At 38.9% G+C, this 20887-nt stretch overlaps 2 protein-coding genes across 3 annotated transcripts in view; one reads left to right on the forward strand and one right to left on the reverse strand.

The window, feature by feature from the left end:
- Window positions 1–780: 780 nt before the first annotated feature.
- PLCL1 (phospholipase C like 1 (inactive)) overlaps window positions 781–20887 on the reverse strand; it is a 451746-nt gene continuing 431639 nt past the window's right edge. For both annotated transcript variants that reach the window (XM_089330113.1, XM_002712372.6), the window contains exon 6: window positions 781–4327. In XM_089330113.1, the coding sequence (XP_089186239.1) occupies window positions 4145–4327 (183 nt within the window). In that variant the 3' untranslated portion in view covers window positions 781–4144. The remainder of the gene's footprint in view (window positions 4328–20887) is intronic.
- Window positions 14525–14954, forward strand: LOC100351153 (large ribosomal subunit protein mL63). Its single transcript, XM_008258886.4, is given in 4 exon segments — window positions 14525–14543; window positions 14546–14714; window positions 14716–14770; window positions 14773–14954. Coding segments are annotated over 4 exon segments (309 nt in total). The 3' UTR covers window positions 14839–14954.

A 20887-nucleotide genomic window follows, 5' to 3' on the forward strand; every position in this document is an offset into this window, starting at 1 on the left:
CAAATCACAATGAGGTTCTACCTCTCCCCAGTTAGAATGGCTATCATTCAAAAGTAAAAAAATAAAATAAAATAACAAACACCGGTGAGGATGTGGAGAAAAAGTAGCCCACGATTATAAACTAGAAAAACCATTATAGAAGACAGCATGGAGATTACTCAAAAATTTGAATAGATCTACCATATAACACAGTCATCCCACTCCTGGGAATTTACTCAAAGGAAATGAAATCAACATATGAAACAGTTATCTGTATCCTCGTGTTTACAGCAACTCAGTTCAACAGCTAAGATTTGGAATCAACCCAGATATCCATCAACTGATGACTAGATAAAGAAAATGTGGTATATATGCACAACGGAATATTACTCAGCCATAAAAAGAATGAAATCCTATCTTTAGTAACAATATGGATGCAACTGGAGACCATTATGCTTAGTGAAATAAACCAAAAAGGCAAATATCATATGCTTTCTTTGATTTGTCATAGCTAATTTTAAAGTACAAAAAATGTATGTGAGTGAAATTAACATCTTAAAATTTTATTATCGTTTATAGCCCTTGTCTATACACCTGCAGAACAGTGTTCTTTCTACTTTCTACTTGTTGAATTCTTTATTTAATGGAGAATTTAGCTTGAGACTATAAAGTAAAATTAAAATATATTATCACAAAAGTTATAAGAAAAAAAAGGAAGCAGGGAGGAATGGGGGGGAAAGAGGATGGGTGGGAAGTATCATTATGTGCTTAAAGTCTTATATATGAGATATATGAAATCGGTTCTCTTTATATAAATTTATTTTAAAAGAAAAATAAGAGCTCATTTTGGTTAAAAATTAAAGCATATCTACACATAAATTTAAAACTCTAAACAGTGAAGAGATATAAATCAATATGTTAACAATGAGTGGTTTTAATTTCTTTTACTATATTTCTCTATTTTGTATTTTTACAATGAAAATATTTTATTTTCAAAAAAGATAACATTCTGTATTTTATGGTTATAAAAGAAAAAGTTAACAGTCTGGCTTAAAATTTTGAGAATAAATTTAAAATGAAAATCACCAAATACCCATGCACATAAAATAAAACAGATCTGAGTTCAAAATCAATTCTATTTTATTATCTCCACAGCCTTGGGTTTTATCATTTGTAACATGTTGAGGATAATACCTATCATCTCTGCCTCAATTCCTGTAGATGACACAAAAGTGAATAAATAAAAATAAAATTAATATATAAAACACTATTTTCTTAGCATCATCAAAGACCAAATAGATAGAAGGGAGCTTTTGCTATTGAAATTCAAGGATATATATACTTGTAGAATCAAATAATACAGTGGAACCATAATGAGCAAAAGGCTTTGCTTATTTGTTTTTACTATTCTATACAGAGGCAAGACCATCAGAGGGGCCTTTTTCTTTGCAATCTCTCCACTCTCCAATTCTAAAGCTCCTCTCCATTGCATGTTGCACCCCATGTCTAACAATGATAATGATACCCAATGAAATGCAACAGAGAATGAAGGACAACACTTTGCCAGAAGTAGCATCAGAAGAAGTAGTTTCTCTCTCATGCTTTCAAGAATATTTGAGTGAACCCTAAATGTTAGTGGATCTCTAGAACAAATAGACATGGAAACATAAACAAAAACCATAATGAAGTTTCACCTTATTTAGAATGGTTATCCATCAAAAATCAAAAATTAACAAATGCTGGTGAGAAGTGGAGAAAAGGTACCTTGATATATTGCTGGTGAGAATGTAAACTAGTACAACCATTATGGAAGACAATATGTAAGTAGGTAAGCTACTTCCAAAGATGGGATTTTATACTGAAATAAAAAAAATGCATACATTTTCTTTGAAAAACAATAAGAGAATTTTCTACCCTTTATCATCTCCTCCCAATTATCAATGTCACTGGTGGAGGTATGAATTTGTCTAAGTGGAAATCATGAAGTGAAGACACCTATAAGTAAAACCAAGCAATTTGTTGATGTAAGGCTTGGTTTATTTTTGTCTACCTCACCTCTTTTTCATGCTAATTGGCTTAGATACTTGCATTTTGCTATTCCTTCTACAAACAGGTTAAGTACAACAGAGGGCAAGGAAGTTGTCCAGGGCATTGTATATCATTGGAAAATTGCCTTAAAATGAATTAAGATACTTCCTCCTCATGTATTGTTTTAACCCAGGGAGTAGTTCATCACATCTGCTCCATGGAACTAGCATACCCTTTATATTAGTTCATTTTTGCGTTATTCTAAAGAAATACCTGAGGTAAGCTATATAAAAGAAAAGAGGCATGTTTAGCTCACAGTTTGGAAGTTCAATGGTGTGGCGCCTGCTCTGGTTTGGCTCTGTGGAGGATCTCATGGCAACACAATGAGGGGAGCACATGAGGGTAGAAGAGATTATAATGTCAGACAGAAAACCAGACTGATTCAGGGGCTGGGCTCATTCTCTCCACCACTAACTCAATGATCTAAGAAACTTTCATGAGGCCCCAACTAAAAGTGCACCCTCCCTCCCAACAAAGCCATTGTAAGGATCAAGCCTGTAACACATGAACTCTTGGCAGACATACTCAGAGTATATTCAAAACCATAGCACTCTTTAGGATACTTCTGATAGATACTTCTGATTTTCATTATCCTTTTTAATTAATTCATAATAAATGAGAACAACGAAGTGTTTTTTCATATTTTTACTCTTTCAGTAATGTGCAACACGAACATGATAGTGTTAAGAAGTCAGAAATAACTTAACACAGTAGCTATAGAAGATGTTTATATTTGCAAAATTTCTACATTTATCTTCTCTACATTCTCCCAAATTAGTATATTTGTTAATAAAATTAATTATGAAGCTTTTCAAAATAAAAGCAATGTTTTAAATAAATATATTTTTTATAACCATAGAACATTTAGTTCTGTTGGAGGTAACAAACATTACACTCAAGTACTTTATGAAGACATTAGGGTAAAAAATTATCTAGATGTAATTATAAACATACCCTAGTTAGTAATCTACTTCACTTGATGAGCATTTTCCTGTATGTGTTAAAATTATATCACACAATTAGGTTACAAATCATCATTAAGATGTTATCTGACCCACAAAATTTATATATACCAGCTCAACATGATGTTATGGTGTTGTTTCAATATGTCTTATTTAAATTTCAATTTAGTCCACTAAATTATATCCAATCCAATCCAATCCAAAACCTTTTAGCTTCACCTGTCTTTTGTAGAAAATGAATGCTAGGATCCCAGTTTGGGAAAATAAGGCCCTCCTACAAATCTTGAAATCACATAATTTGAATATCGTTGTTATATCAAAATCCTACTGATACAGAGTTTTCAGTTTGTGTCAGAGTACTACATAGAGTGGGCACACATTTATTTGTGATCAGCTTTTCCACTAAAATCATATTTGGTAAATGGCTCCAGAAAACTTCCTAAAAATTGATTTTTTAGAATAAATATTTAAAAGAGGTCACTGAAGAAATGACTTCACCAATGTTTCCAGAAATTCTGATCATTTGTTTCATCTTTTAGTTACTTTTATTTCTACTGTGATTCTTAGAAATTTTTCTAATCTATATCTAATCTATCAAAACATCTATGCTTTGATAAATTTGACTTCCTTCAATAATATGCTATGCTAAGATCTCTAAATTAAAGGACAAAGGCAGAGAAGTAAAATTAAACACAGCAACAGATTACATTAAGTGCTCTTTAGAATTTCAGATTAACAAAGTTTTTCCAAAAAGATAATATAAAGGAATAACTTACTAAATGAATAATGCAACACAGAATAGATTTTAACAGGATCTCTCTCTCTCTCTCTCACTCTCTCTCACACACACACACACACACACACACTTCCACAATTCACACAAGTGTATACACACTTACATACATCTAAGAATTGAAAATACTGCTAATAAAGGTTTTAACTTAGATAAATTAACTGCATTAAAATACTGACATTGTGAAAATATCTGTTTATGTCCAATACTCCATACAGAGCATCTTTATGTGAGTTTCTAAAAAATTTAAAGAAAGAAAACAAGACTGAGAAACCAGAGTCCTCAACAAGAGGATGGGTAAATGTGCCAACACTGCCCAGGGTCACAGCTTTCCATTCTCGTCGCCACTTTCCTTCTCCTCAATCGCTTCCAGGCTACGCTTGCTCTTGGTCTCAGCCCCAGTGCTGGGGCCTTTACTCAGTCCACAGGACTGGCACGCCAGCTGAATCTGCTTCATGTTTTCTATAGCTTCATTCTTGGCATTCTTCAATAGATCTCCTTGGCCCTAAAAACAGGTAGAAATAAACAGCAAAGAAGAAAGTTATGAGCCAGGCTTATCCTGAATGTTGTTGCTCTACATCCTTAGTGATATTGCTGAATGAAGAAATGGACCCAGACCTGCAAGCTCGCTTTTTCAGGATTTAAATCAAGGATCTTTCATAGCAGTACTGAGGGATTTTGCTTTTTATTGACACACAAAAATTATACATTTTGTAAGGTATTATGTGATGTTTGTATATGTTTATCCACCACACAAAAACACGATAAACCTACCTCCTCAAACATTTATCATTTCTTTACAGTAAAAACATTAAAAATATTTTATTCTATCCTTTTAAAGAAAAATATATAATACATTATCATACTTATAGCCACTCTACTGTGCAACAGAAGACCAGAATTTCCTATTCATATCTAACTGGAACTTAGTACCTTTTAAATAATCTTCCCATTCCCTCTCTTACCCTGCCCTCCTCCGTCAGTATTTTGCTTTCCACTTCTATGAGTTCACATTGTTCAGATTCCACAGATGCATGAGATCATGTCTTTCTGTGCTTGGCTAGTTTCACTAAACATAATGACCTGTACTTCCGTCCAAATGACAAATTTTTTATGTCCTTTTTTATGTCCGGAGGGCATCAAAAACACAAAAAGTAGCAAATACTGATAAGGATGTGGAAAGAAGGAAACCCTGGTAATGTAAATTAATACAGTCATTGTGGAAGACAGTGTGGCAGTTCATCAAAAAACTAAAAAAAGCACAACTATATGATCCAGCAATCCCACTACTGGTTATGTAGCCAAGGGAAACGAAATCACTTTGTCAGAGACAGCTGCACTGCCACATTTACTGCAGCACTTTTCACAATAACCAAGACATGGAAAGAACCTAAGTGTCTATCAACTGGTGAGTGGATAAATAAAATGTGGGACTCAGCTCTTAAAGTCAAGAACTTCAACCTGAGTCTTGCCAACTGGCTCTGTGGTTGCTGGCTGCCCATTGGGATTCTTGTAGTAAGAAACACTCTTCTCCCACTTCTTCTACTTCTTCTTTTAAGATTCACTTAATTATTTTAAAAGCAGAATGGCAGAGAGGGAGAGACAGACAGAAAGAGATCTTCAATCCACTAGTTTAGTCATCAAATGGCCATAATAACTGGGGCTGGGGCTCACCAAAGCCAGGAACCTCCATCTGGGTCTCCCATATGGGTGGCAGGGCACTGAATGGGAAGCGTAGCAGCCAGGATTCAAACCAGTGCTCTGATACAGGAAACCAGGATCCCAAGTGGCAGGTTAACCTGCTGCGCCACAATGCTGACTTCTGGAACCCTCTCCTTTGTGTACTGAGGGCAATCAACCCATCACTATTCTCTGAGACTGCATACTGCTGCAATTCCTACCCAACCCAGCTCTAGCATTCCTAGACTTGGGTAAACACAATAATGAAGAAAATTTTCCTTAAATAATTGAAAATTAAATCACCCCTCAGTGTATAGGAGCTTACAAAGCCAATCATATTCTATAAAATAAATCACACAACCTTATGCTGGTTTTTAATATATTGGATAATTCTTGAAATCTGCCTATCAATAAATTATTAGTAAATTATTAGTTATCCACATTCCTTCTGTATTTTACATCATGCTGAGGACAATGTCCCCCATATGGCTAATGGAGCCTCCAGACACTTAGCATGTCAATTAAAAAAAAAAAGTGAATGAGAAACCAGGAACACATTAGCTGTCAATTATAGTAGTGTCTTCGATTTTTTCCAATATGTTAGTTCTTGTTTGAGTTCATTATTACAATGATCAAGTGTATGCAGTTCTACTAGCTCAGGTGTTGAAGAACTAAGTATGGAGAAGCAAGAACATGTCGTGTACAGACAAAAGAGCTTCCCTTCTCTCTCTCCTCTGCATCCCCAAGGCAGTACCCAGGAATGTGACTGAAACAGGGACAGAAAAGATGGGAGGGTAAAGGCATCATGCTGATGGATGGCACAATCTTCCACAGTGCAGCAGCTCAGAGGAAGGCTATGACACCTATTTTACACAAGGTCATCCATGATGCTCCACTGTATCTCTTTAGCTTGATACATTATTTTTCATTAGAGTGTATGAGAAAACATGTATTTGAAAACATCTTAGAATATCTCATGTACTTGGCAATTGCACTCTATGTATTAATAGATAAGTCCTTATAATATAAGCCTTTAACTACATGGGATGAATAATTGCGTTTTGCAAATGTTTGTTTTAAAGTAGACTTCTCATACCTCACTCATGGAATCAGTTTAACATTCTCATGAGGAGAAACAAAGTTGAGCCTGCCTATGAGATTAAATGGCGGCCCAAGGTCACAGCCAGTCAATGACTGAGCTGAACTAAAGTTCAGGTCACTGGCCTCCTGGTCCAGTGCTCTATTCCACACAACATGTTTATAAACTAGTCTAAGTCTAGAGATTGGGTACTGAAGCTTATCAGTGAGAAAGTATGTTCTAAGGGAAAAATATTCATCACAGCAGTAGAGTCGGGATGTTTGTTCTTAACAGTATAGATATGATGAACGAATCTACTCTGAAATGGAAAAGTGAAGTCATACCCACTTTGAAAAATACAGTTCTTAAATAACAATAATGCAATGTATAATGTGGTTAGTCTGGGTGATTATTTGCCTTCTGATATATATATGTGTGTGTGTGTGTGTGTATAAGTATATGTATATGTGCATATATATGTATATATATATGTGTGTGTGTATATATGTGTATATATATATATACTCATTCAGTTGTCACTACATTGTTTTTCTTACTCTCAATTTACTGATGGATAAACACAACCTTTCCTGAAAACCACATAGTTGCCAGGCGGAAGAGCTGCAGTTTAAACTCCAGCAGTGGGTTCCTTTACCACTAAATGATATGGCATCCCACAAAGGCAAATCATGCCCTCTCCTTAAAGTGTATTAAATCCTTCTCCTCATTGTTACCAATGGCAACAGCACAGGTAAGAAGAAAGCTAGTATCCACGTGACACAGCCTGACAGAACTTAGACTTGGAGTCTAGAGTCAGGAGGAGAGGCTACAGCAAGGAGACCTGGCAGCAGCAACAGTTACCGTATCTCCTACCAGCTGCTCTCTGGGCCACTTTCTCTTGTGAAAATAAAAAGCCTTTGACCTCCCTCATGGTTCCAAGATTTAAAATATTGAGAAAATATGTTCAGAAGCTATTTCAATTAAATGATATAAGGTGATCTGGAAAACAATTAACATTGTCTACTACTATAATAAACATTTTTATACTGTGTATATTTTAATATAAATGTGACTAATTTGTTTAAAATGCATCTGAGAGATTTTACAGATATACATCTTGCTACTGTTTTCACAAACGGAAAGATTCCTTTAAAAGCAAGCTGTGTTAACAATGAGACTATACCATATTCATTTTCAGAGCATTACTTTTAAGAGTTCCCTATTCATTTAGCTTTGAAATTATCATCAAGCATTTTAAATGCATATCAAAAGCAAAACTGACCTCTTTCTTAGTTGGAAGATAACAATGAGACATATAATAACTTAAACCTTTGACGCCATTGATACATCATGCTCTTAAACCCCCTTTCCCACAGCAGCCTCTAAGGCCTATTTTAATCAGCCAGAATGTCATCTCATGGGTTCTGAGAGGTGGCATCCAAACTTCAATGCCAGACTGTGCCAGTTCTGGTAAATAGAAGCCAGATTCTCTGGAAAACAATGGCCAGTTGGAGAAAACAGTTTGTACCAGTGCACAAGAACATGACTACATCATCCCCTGATAACCCAGGAGACAACAAGTGCTGGCTGCACAATACAGGCAGAAAAAAATTAGCAAATCAGAAATTCAACTATTAATTAATAAAGGAAGCAAAAGTGAAAAACTAAGCTTTTTTTTAAAAGCAATAAAGTTCATCTTTCTGTTCTGTGGTTTAAGGAATCCCATATTGTCTCTCTTTGGGTGCTCTCAATTAAGGCACCAGAACTAGAAAATATTCCTTCGAGGCAAATTCTAGAGTGAAGTTGACTATTAACAACCCGCCTTCTGGCATTCCTTACAATGCTGAGTTTTTCCCGTTTTCTATGCAGCAACTTCTTACAATCCAGTGCAACCTCCCTTCCCTCCCCTCCCTTTCTCTTCTATCAAATCTCCCCCAAACTCTTCTTAACGATCCAGCTTACACAAGATCTCCTCCCTTCAAACATTTCTGTCCTATGCATCATTCCCTCCAAGATGAATTGGGTATTCAGATCAGCTAAGACATTTAAAAGTACTAGTCACTGTACAGTGTGCATTTAGGAGTATTTTAGCAGAGTATTCTGAAGGCTATGCTTTAATTCTGTTCTCAAACAGAAGTCTGAAGGGAGGACGGATAGAGAGAAAAGCCCAGGAGGATTCATTTGATTAGTGCATATGAAGTGAAACATCCCTTGTATGCTAGAATAAATCTGGGATGGCTGTGGAATGGAATGTAAAATTAATGGACAATTTGACCACTGAACACTCAATTTGAAAGAAATGTTAAGCCGCTGTGGCAGTTCTATACTAGCAATCTTAGGAGGTGCTTCAGGAAAACAAAAATGAGGACTGCTTTTTAAACATTTTTATTTATTTCTACTTATTAGGAAGCTGGAGAGACAGAGACACAGAGACAGCTTCTAGTCACTGGTTCACTCCCCTAGTGTCAGCAATAGCCAGGGCTGGGCCAGGCCACAGCCAGGAGTCAAGAACTCCATCTGGATTTCTACACAAATGGCAGGGACCCAAGTTTTTGAGCTATCACCTGATGCCTCCCAAAGTGCATGTTAACAGGTAACTGGAATCAGACTGCTCCAAACATCTGCCCCAGAGAAGGGCTGCTTTAACTCAAAGAAAAGTAAGAGTAACAGACTGATGCACACTGGCGCTGATGGGATGAACAGACTGACTCAGTCCCAAGAGCCATGGCCAGCATTCGGCCTCCATGGTTGGTTGGCTCCTGAATGTGAGATTCCAGGAAATCCTAACACATTTAGAAAGTAACACTTGGAGGGCCAGCACAGTAGGTTAATCCTCTGCCTCCCGCGCTGGCATCCCCTATAGGCACTGATTCTGGTCCCGGCTGCTCCTCTTCCAATCCAACTCTATGCCATGGCCTAGGAAAGCAGTAGAAAATGGCCTAAGTCCTTAGGTTCCTGCATCCACGTGGGAAACCTGGAAGAAGCTCCTAGCTCCTGGTTTAGGATCAGCCCAGCTCTGGCCGTTGTAGCCATTTGGAGAGTGAACCAGCAGATGGAAGACCTTTCTCTCTCCCTGTCACCGTTTGTAACTCTATCTCTCAAATAAATAAAGAAAATCTTTAAAAAAAAAAAAAAAAAGTACCCCTTAGAATCATGGAAAACCACAGAGAGATCATCTTAGAAATTTGTGAGTCCAAGAATTAGTGATGATTAATGAACATTTTAAAAGTAAACATTAATGGCTGGCGCCACGGCTCAATAGGCTAATCCTCCACCTTGCGGCACCGGCACACCAGGTTCTAGTCTCAGTCGGGGCGCCGGATTCTGTCCCAGTTGCCCCTCTTCCAGGCCAGCTCTCTGCTGTGGCCTGGGAGTGCAGTGGAGGATGGCCCAAGTGTTTGGGCCCTGCACCCCATGGGAGACCAGGAGAAGTACCTGGCTCCTGCCATCTGATCAGTGCAGTGTGCCGGCCACAGTGCACCGGCCATAGCGGCCATTGGAGGGTGAACCAACGGCAAAAGGAAGAACTTTCTCTCTGTCTCTCTCTCTCTCTCTCTCTCACTGTCCACTCTGCCTGTCCAAAAAAAAAAAAAAAAAATTAAGTGTCTCTTATCAAATCCTTCCAGCAACATTAAACTGCAATTAACATATATTTTCTCAAAATCAGGAACTACCTGATGTAACTAAGATTGTAAATCAGGCTGTTGCACCATAGTACCAGCATTTAGATAACAATTAATGAATTTCTTACAATAACATACTATCATCACACTAGATAGTAGCTAACATTTACTGAATATTTAAAAGAGACTAGAATTCTAAATGTAAGTGATCTATTATTTCACATGCTTTAAAATCTATCAAAACATAATTAAGATTTTTGTTATTCCTGTTCCTACCAGGAAATGCAGTTGTCCTCCAGTGTCTGAAAATAATTTTAGTTTCAACTTGGCAGAGGACTCACAAAAGACAACCACGGCCCTTTTCCAGCTATTTTTCCCATGAACTGTACTATCCCTTGTAATACCAGTGCATGCAAAAGCAGAGCATCAGTTCTTGTCACATGTGAAGGAAATGAGTGGGCTGCTCAGAGCATACCACAAATATTTAAAACAGCTAATTGAGAGTCTGGGAATGGAAAAGACCCTCACATATACACAGCTACACACATAAATAAATGCGGCTCTCTCTCCAGGCCAACACATATGGGTATCTCTGAGCACACACTAAACAACAGATTGATTAACCTGATATTCTTTCCCTGGTCAATTCCACGCCCCCAGAGAGAATCACCAGGGCTGGCTCTGCAGTAAAATTTGGCTGTGGACACCAGGGTGATGTCTCATCAGTTGTCCCAGCTACCACCGGGTAGACTATACTGTGGAGGGCTGTGCATAGCCACCACCTTACTAGATCAAGTTTCATGCTTTTGGGGAATCTGAATCATTCAAAGAGGTCAAATGCCTTCCTCTGAAGAAGCAGAAATAACTGTTATAATGTCCTCCACTTGAGAAATTAACATAGCAGATCACAAAACCATTTTTATGTTATAGCAGATGTATTTCTTTTGATGTTAACATTTCTGGCACATCGTTGTGTTTGCAATATTAGGTTAAATTAATTAAAGATGTCTTGGGATTCTTGCTCTCTAAAATGAAAGCCTGATTATTTAGGGAATGTATCCAAGATGTTAAAGTTATAGGGATGACAGGTATAGCCATTTGGAAATTATGTATAAAATACTTTCATTGCACAAAAAATACAAGTTTCCATTGCATTGAGTTAGCAACACTCATATTTATTATTTTTCAACACCTTGGCAAGAATATTTTAAGAGTACTCTACTTGCCACCCAAAAAGTTGAATTTTTACTCTATAAACACTCAAGAAATATGGATGAACAGTTGTATAGTAGTTCTGGTTTAACAGCTCCATGGTGCTTTGTGCACTGTTGTTCAGACACTCTCTGCCCAAAACACACAAAGCACTGATTTTTCAAATCTTTATTATATAAAGTAATTAATCCATATCATTTTGTAGAAAAGGAAAGGGAATTACATTAGGCATGATCAACAAAACCATTATATTATGTAATTTTATATAATTTTTAAAAAGTTGTGACTGATATGTTTTATAATTGATAATAAACTCCAGCTAATCAAAATTTTCTAAATTTTCTAGTGTTGTGGTGCAGTGGGTTAAACCACCAAGAACACTGGCATCCCAAATCAGAGTGCTAGTTCAAGTCTGAGCTGCTCTGCTTTTGTACAGCTCCCTGCTAAAGTGTCTGAGAAGGCATCAGAAGATGCCCCAAGTACTTGGATCCTGCCACCCATGTGGGAGACCACGATGGAATTCTTAACTCCTGGCTTCCCAGACATGTTACCTGCTGTGGTCATTGGGGAATGAACCTGCAAGTGGAAAGTCTCTCCCCAACCACCACCTCCTCCCTCTGTCTCTCTGTTGCTCTACCTTTCAAATAAATAAATGTTTTTAAACATATTAAACATTTCTGAAGACTGTGAAAACAGAACATAAATAAGTCTTTGTAGTAGCTGGGAATCTAGTTCTCAAGGAAAAATAATTTGTAAAGCATGGAAGACATTTTAAAGAGAGTTTAAGATAATTTAATGGCGAACAATCCATGTAAAATTGAAAAATGCAGCAGACTACATGTTTAATAACCATTATACTTAGTGAAATAAGTCAGTCCAAAAAGACAAATACCATATGTTTCCCCTGATTTGTGGTAAATAATAGAGTACAAAAAATGTAATGTACATGAACAAAATTGACATTTTGAGATTTGATGATTGTTTACAGCCCTTGTCTCTACTTTTGAGGAACAGTGTTTTTTTTTTTTTTGTCTTATTGTTTGTTGAATTCTTTATATAGTTAAGCCTATGATTATAAAATAAACTGCAAATATGTCATTGTAAATATTAAAAGAAAGAATAAGAAAGGGAAGAGAAGGGAGGGTAGGAGCATGGGTGGAAGGGAGGGTAGAGTGGGAAGTATCACTGTGCTCCTAACTCTGTACAGAAAAGGTGGGGGGCCACCACTGTGGCACAGTGGGTTAAAAGCCATGGCCTCAGCAACAGCATCCCATACAGGTGCCAGTCCATGCCTGGCTGCTCCACTGCTCCAATTCCTACCCAACTCCCTGCTAATGCACTTGGGAAATCAGTGGAAGATGGCCCAAGTCATTGGGCTCTTGCACCCATGTGGGAGACACAGAAGATATTCCTGGCTGGGGCCAGCATGGTGGCACAGTAGGTTAAGGTTAATCCACCACCTGTGGTGCCAGCATCCCATATGGGCACTGGTCCTAGTCCCAGCTGTTCCTCTTCCAATCCAGCTCCCTGCTGTGGCCTGGCAGGAGAAGATGGCCCAAGTGCTTGGGCCCCTGCACCCACATGGGAGACCGGGAAGAAGCACCTGGCTCCTGGCTTTGGATCGGTGCAACTCCAGCCATTGCGGCCATTTTGGGAGTGAACCAATGGACGGAAGACCTTTCTCTTTGGCTTTCTCTCTCACTGTCTGCAACTCTATCTCTCAAATAAATAAAATCTTTTTAAAAAAAAAAAAAAAAAAAGAAACTCCTGTTTGCTAGCTTCGGCCTGGCCCAGCCCTGGCTGTCGCAGCCATGGGGAGTGAACCAGAAAATGGAATCTCTCTCTCACTCTCTCCCCGCCTCATCTCTTACTCTGTAACTTTGCCTTTCAAATAAATAAATAAATTTTTTAAAAAACTCAATTATCAAAGTTGTAAAACTGCAAAACAAACCTACCTATTGCATTGAGATGCCCTTAAAAAGAAGTTCTCCAGAACTTAATAAAGAGGTATTAAATTTAAAGTCTGAAATTCCCATGTGTTGTGCCTGTAATACCTTGTTCTCATCCATGTATATGTGACTTGAGAAATACTCCCTTTGCTTTAGGAACTATTGTGGTCTCCTTTATCTATAAAAGCAGACCTGATTCTTAAGTTCTACTTTGTTCACGTATTCATCAAATAAATATTTATTACACACTACATACAAGGCTATGGTTCTCAATCCCATCAAAACCAAGGCACTTTAGAACAAATATTTTATAAGATTCCCTTTATTATTCAAAAATGAAATGTACAGCTAATATAACCTACTTACATGTTATTTAAAATATGGTTCAAAAGAGAAACAAGAAAATGGTCATTTAAGGTAAAATAATTTGTATGGGGGCCGGCACTGTGGTGCAGTAGGCTAAGCCTCTGCCCGTGGTGTCTGCACCGCATATGGGCACCAGTTTCTGACTCGGCTGCTCCTCTTTCTATCCAGCTCTCTGCTGTGGCCTGGGAAATCAGTAGAAGATGGCCCAAGTGCTTGGGCCCCTGCAACTGCATGGGAGTCCTGGAAGAAGCTCCTGGCTCCTGGCTTCACATAGGCTCAGCTCCACCTGTTGCAGCCATTTGGGGAGTGAACCAGTGGATAGAAGACCTTTTTCTCTGTCTCTCCCTTTCTCTGTCTATAATTGTACCACTCAAACATATAAATAAAATCTAAAAAAAGTATAAATGACCAAGGAGGCACATCAGAAACCCTAATAAAGTCAGCAAATGCCTGCACTATGCCCCCAGGCTGGTTTCCTAGGATACAACAGTAAGTTGTAAGACTTACAGTAAGACACTATCATTGTCCCCAAAGAAATTAAGTCTAGTGAATGCAGAGGCATCTGTCAATTAATCACAAAAATACAGGTAAAGCTAGTCACCAGTTGTCTGAAGTGCTGAGGGAAAGAGTGTACTGCTGTGAGGACTGTGGTCTGGGGAGAGGAGCTGAGAAAGTGACAGTGCAGCACTCTGCGAATGTGCAATGTGGAGGATGGGCAGGCATCTTCATTGCTTTCTTGGTATCTTACTGTCAATGAAACACAATACAGAGTTCTGGAGAACGCGGCAGGCAGCATGTTCCTCACCGCGCTGCTCCGCGCAATCGCATTCCGGGCCGGCAGTGGAGCGGGAAGCACTGGCGGCCACCGCAGGTGTCCGTGTTTGCGAAGCATAACATGATCCGTCGGCTGGAGATCGAGGCCGAGAACCACTACTGGCTGAGCATGCCCTCCATGAGCGCCGAGCAGGAGTACGGCCAAGCCGCAGCGCAGGGCCGAGGCCTTCGAGGCCTTGAAGGTGGCCAGGACCTCCAAGTTCCCCACCCCGCCCCGCACAGGTTCGTTGCAGACCAGCTCGACCATCTCAGTGTCACCAAGAAGTGGTCCTAACCCTGAGCCTTCGCCCTTGGGTTTGATGGATCACCGGACCGTCCTGTCTGTGTGGTGCCGGGACTGAAAAGTTCTGAGAAGAAGCAGGAGGCTTTGGACCAGAGCACAATGAGCCGGGTATGCGTTGTCTGGGGCTTAAACTCCCAAAGCACTGTCCAGTTGTGTTCACATTTCAGTCTGCTAGGAAGATACCTGGGATTTCCTGAGCCACAGATAAGATAAAATGTATTTTGAAAGTTGTAATAAAGCTGCAAACCCGATTTGGGGGTCTTTGCTAAAAAAAAAAAAAAAAAAAAAAAAAAAGACAGACAATACAAGAAGGTTCCTTTGATGCTTGCCCCGAGTCTTCAATCCTGGAGTCGTACAGACAGAAACAGAGATGGTGTGACAGAGTGTTCTGGAAAGAGGCTGCCTATATGGCACAGCACCAAAATTGCCTCCTGCATCCCATTTTTCTCTATTTATAATTTCTTTTGTTTCCTTAATATCTATACCTCAAGGAAATGCTTGGAGTAGAAAACTTATAATAAAGTGTCACTTAATAACTATCATTTAGGCCTGAGAAATAAGAGTGCTTAACAATTTTTCAAAATTTTTGAAATATCTGAAGGACAGCTAAGCAGTTTTTATAACTTTACAGATAAAAAAGAACCAAGAAAGCCAAATAAATATATTGCCCAGGTTCATACAGAAAATGATTGTGAAGGAAGTAACTACTAATGCCTGCTTCCCAGGCCAAGAGATGTTCTTTCATCATCATATTGTTTTCTTTTATATTAGGACATATTAGATGATATATCACACACATCATCCAATAGAACTTAAAAATACAAAGAAGGAAAGCCAGCTTCAGATCACTATGGCTTGTAACAGAAAAAAATTCTCTGATAGAATCCCATGAATGCTCTAGGAATAAATTGCTAGCTTCATGCTGATACTTTCATTTCTGGTATTTGTCATCAATGTAGGTGCAGAATTTGGGAATATTTAATAATCTCACTATGAGCCAAATGTTCAGGAAACTGGAATATAAAAACAATGGTAGGGGATTCATGAGTGTGAAAAAAAGCTGAGGGAAAAAGACTAATTTTTAATTTAAAGACGTTAATTTAAAACTATATCAGCCCCAATAGGTCACATCTAAAAGGAAAATTAAAGGATCGGATTTCATTATAGGCACCAGCAAAACACTTTAAAGGATGTTATGAATGTGAGACTCATCAGTTAACTCCCAGACTCCTGTGAATACTGATTTCTCCTTGAAATACTCAAGAGCCCTTCCCCTCCCCCCAGTCAAAAAACAACTCCCACATAAGTTGGCTGCCCAAGATGGCAGACGCACTGGCTTATGGTGCAGGAATAAACCTGATACAGGAGAATTCCTCCCAGATGCTTTGATTTGTACCATATTGTTAATACATAGGTGAACTCACTAGAGAACAACAGTGTCAGAGTAACTACTTCAAATCTTGGCGCCACCCCTTATTAGCTTTTCAACTCCATCTCATAGACTTATCCTGAGATTAGAGTGATGGTATGAGTGATGGTATATGTGCATCGTTTAAAACAATGGCTCGCATACCTAGCAAATTCTATGGATTATGACATATTATTCCATAAATAGAAAAGGAAAGGTTTCAATAAATGCAACATTTTGCTGCCAATAACAACAACATTACAGATGAGCTCCTTGTACTTTAACTTTTAAAATGTGAGGAAACAAAAAAACTGCTTGAAACTTAAGAAAAAAATGATATGTAGGCAAGGGCACAATAGCAAGTAATAAACTGTTCCTGAAAATAAAAACCATGATTATGTCTCCCATTAGTCCTATAAAAGACACCAGAGTACGCAAATAAGAATAACAGTAATTGCATTGATGTGGGACCTTTTCTGAGTGGACCCCAGAAGGTGTTATTGTTCCCTCTCCACCACCAAAAGCTCTCCTTATTTATAATTTAGAGGCTGCAACATTGTTCAGTAAAACATTGAAACATTGCTCACTATCAGAATGAAAATGTTAAAACAGTTGTCTCATATATGCCAGATGAGAAAGAAAAAAATGAAGTGAAATCATCCGTCACCAAAAGAAATGAATGGCAGGCATTATCCCTTGTGACAGATCTGTTATATTTCTGAAGATATCATAAGTTCCTCCGAGGGTGCTCTGTTTAAGAAGCCATCGTCTGCTTTGGGCAAATGACTGCGGGCCTAATTCACTTACAGAAAATATCAACAAAATCTCTTCAACACCAGTGAGCGGAACTAGAGAAGACCCTAAGCTAAACGTTAAAAACGTGATTCAGTTGAGGAAAGCTTTATGAATTTAGCTTGTGTGGTGATTCCAGAACCCTGAGACTTCTCTTGCAGTCACTTTGATAAAAGAGCCATTCAATAAAACGATGCAAGTTCCTGCTTGCTGATTCCCCTGTTCTCTGCTCTTTCCTTCCCTTTACTGCGATAATCTCCATCTCTGTCAACAGATCTAATAAGAAAAGCAGAAGATTAATATCCACCTTTAGCAAGGTGACAAAAGAAAGCAATCACATTTCACATGAAACTTTAGGAATGGAAGGTTATTAGCCAAGCAAACACTCACTGCCTAAAAGTTCCAATTCTTCAAATTCACTTTCCAAGGATAATAAATGACCCCAACCTCTCCATTAACACCAACATCCCAAGTGCCAAAGGCCAAACACAGGAGGACCTCCTTTAGAAATCTGTACTTGGCCTACTCATGCCATTTCTGTTTCAAAAAGATCATTTACAACAACTTGAAAGATATAGGATACCCTAAACTCCAGAGCAAAAACTAATGAAATAGTTACTGACATTAGAAAAGTATTTTAAAAATACATTCTCAGATGTGCTTCATAAGGTTTTCCCTTAAGAAGTTACTGATCATATTGCTCAAGTTACCAGTTACTTGTCCATCCAAAAATAATTCTGCAAAAATGCTACAGTAAGAATGCAGAGGCAATGGTAACAGTCCACAACCCGAGTGAACTGATCACAAAAGGGTCTCAGCTGCTTTACCATCTCTGCAGCACTGTGAATTTCAGCAGGCACTTCGTTTTTTTCATGACATCTAGTACTGTGTTGCAAAACTGCAGAGGCACCATTCACATTGCCTTCCACGTGCATGGCATTCCCTGCAGCCCAACTGCAGGATGGCATCTGGTCTAGTCATGTCCTTTCACCTCGGACATTTATTCGTTATTCTTTGCAAACCACTAGTGATTTTAAATAGACTGAAACTGTCCCCTGTAAGATTGCATCCTGGTTCATGCAGGGCTGGCCCACCAATGGCCTCATGAGCATCCATTCACCCTGGCATGTGTTCTAGATTCTGTGTCAGTTGGAGTGGCCAAATAGGTATCAGCCAGCATTGCAGAGGAGCAATAGTTGTACACCATTTACCTAAACGAGTCATTTTCTTATGAATGAAGCTAAGATAGCTACCAAATTAAGCATGCTACTTCTTAAAGGTAAAATCCATCCCAACTTCCTCCTTAATGACTGCTTTGGAGATCTGGTAATTGATGAAGTGTGAACTCGTGAATCATCTCCAACAGAACATTCAGTTAAGAAACCACACTAATGCAACTGAAGGCAATATCCCTAATCTGAGACAAGCTCCAGTTGTGGATCTCAGAGTCAAGCCATCCAAACCAAATTACTAGTAACACATTTCCCTCCAACTTTTCATGTCCATTGAAGAATAACATTCATAGTTCCAAATTGTTCATATTGTATCATGTTGGCTTGATCAACTTATCTGTCCCAATTTATCTGTGTATACTTCCCCTAAATACCAGTATGCATATCATGAAAATAAGGACATTCTATATTTCCATAATACACTATTACTCCCAAACAAATGAACATTCATTGAATTATTTCATCTGGCTACAGTACATACTAAATCTGCCCCCACAGGTCCAATATTATATCCATCACTTTTTAAAAATCCAGAATCCCATCAAGATTCACATATTACCATTACCTTTGAAAAAACTACCTAGTTATGTAAAGTGAGAGTGAAAGCAGGAGTGACAGACAGTACTCTGGGTAACTTAACAAGTTCACAACAGTAAATACCACTCACTTGAAAGACATACATTTCCACAGCTTCCCTCCTATTGAATTTATGGAATATGCACCATGAAGTCATTGCATGCACTTGTCAAAACATTTCTTTTAAATGTCAAAGACCATCACTCTCACATTCTTATTTTTAAATCAACTTTATAAATATATACGCCTGGAAAAACTCACCATACATTCACCAAACCCACTCAGTTTTGTGAGTATCATGCTGACACCTCCCTCCTCCTTCTTCCTATCCAGAATATTCTTCCCAGATTAGATTACTGAGCAAACCAAACCATCAGCAACCAGTAGGAGAAAAAAATTCATGTTCAATTCCTTAATATACCAGTAGCTGATATTTCTCAGAACATACATACATGGAACACAAAAAATAAATTAGAGGAACTTAAAATTATCACCATGTAGAAAATCCATAACTCCTTTGACAAGTAGTGTGTGATGTTATCCATGGCCACTGACTCCCTGCTAAAGAAAATAGCCTCAGGCTGACCTTGAGCTGGGATGGTCCTGCTCTGCACTACAAGAGCTGACCTTACTTGGCCACAGCTGGTTGGACTGAGTGTTCACACATGGCCAGTCAGTAGCTGGACAGTGACCTAGGAGATGGCTTCATGCCAGGCAGTCAGTAATGAACGTAATTAGACAAACCTATCAGATTAACTGTTTCAGAGGCTGTTACTGGGAAATTCAAAGAATCTTAGTCCAGTTGCCAACAGAAATAGGTGCTAGAAAGTATACAGAGGAAAGGGAGAGGGGGGAGCAGAGTTGAGCCCTGCTGAGGCCACGGCACTCTAATGTAAATTCCATACATTCTGGCTCCCAAAGAATAAGACAAGGTAACAAAGTTACTAAAGCTTGCTTGAATTATAATCTTCTAGCCCAAAATTCCTTGAGCCTGCCCATTCTGTGGTTCCTTTTTTTCCCAAGAGATGTTCCTGAATTTTGAAATACAGTCTCACCTAAGGAAGCCTGAATGGTCTCTGTTCCCTATAACTCATGCAAGAAAAAAAAAATTCATTTGTTTTTAACTTGTTTATCTCAAAGGTAAAGAAACAGATGAGAGCAAATCATCTCACCAAATGCCCCCAACAGCTCGGCTGGCAGGCAAAAGCCAGACCCTGGATATTTAATCCAGGTCTCCCGAATGGATTGAAGGGACCCAACAACTTGAGCCATAACCTGGCTTCTCGAGCTGGAGATGAGAATCAGACCCAGATACTACAACAAGGAATGTGGGCATTTAGCCACTAAGCTAAATTCCCACCCAATGGAGGGGGGTATTTAAATAAGAAATGGAGCCGGCGCCGTGGCTCAATAGGCTAATCCTCCACCTTGCGGCGCCGGCACACCGGGTTCTAGTCCCGGTCGGGGCGCCGGATTCTGTCCCGGTTGCCCCTCTTCCAGGCCAGCTCTCTGCTATGGCCAGGGAGTGCAGTGGAGGATGGCCCAGGTGCTTGGGCCCTGCACCCCATGGGAGACCAGGAAAAAGCACCTGGCTCCTGGCTCCTGCCATCGGATCAGCGCGCTGCGCCGGCTGCAGCGGCGGCCATTGGAGGGTGAACCAACGGCAAGGGAAGACCTGTCTCTCTCTCTCACTGTCCACTCTGCCTATCAAAAAAAAATAAAAAAAAAAAAATAAGAAATGGCAGGTGTGATAAAATTTTAACCATAACAAAAAAGATAAAATAAATTTTAAAACGTGCTTTTGTTACAGCTTTGGCTTTCTAAGCTTTGTGTAGAGAATGGGGGTCCTGGCTGATATGTGCAGTGGGGAGGATGATTTATAAATTACGAATTGGTTGTGGGATCGTGGAAATGTCCCTAACTCCTGTGGACTGCGCTTTCTTTCTCTAACAAATATGGGGATTTGATGAGACCTTTGAGTTTTCTAAAAGTTTATCATTTATTAATTAGAGCTTGGCCTAAAACTACTGTG

The sequence above is a fragment of the Oryctolagus cuniculus genome, chromosome 3 (assembly GCF_051225735.1).
Source record: "Oryctolagus cuniculus isolate XC-2025 breed Fujian yellow rabbit chromosome 3, ASM5122573v1, whole genome shotgun sequence".
NCBI lineage: Eukaryota > Metazoa > Chordata > Mammalia > Lagomorpha > Leporidae > Oryctolagus > Oryctolagus cuniculus.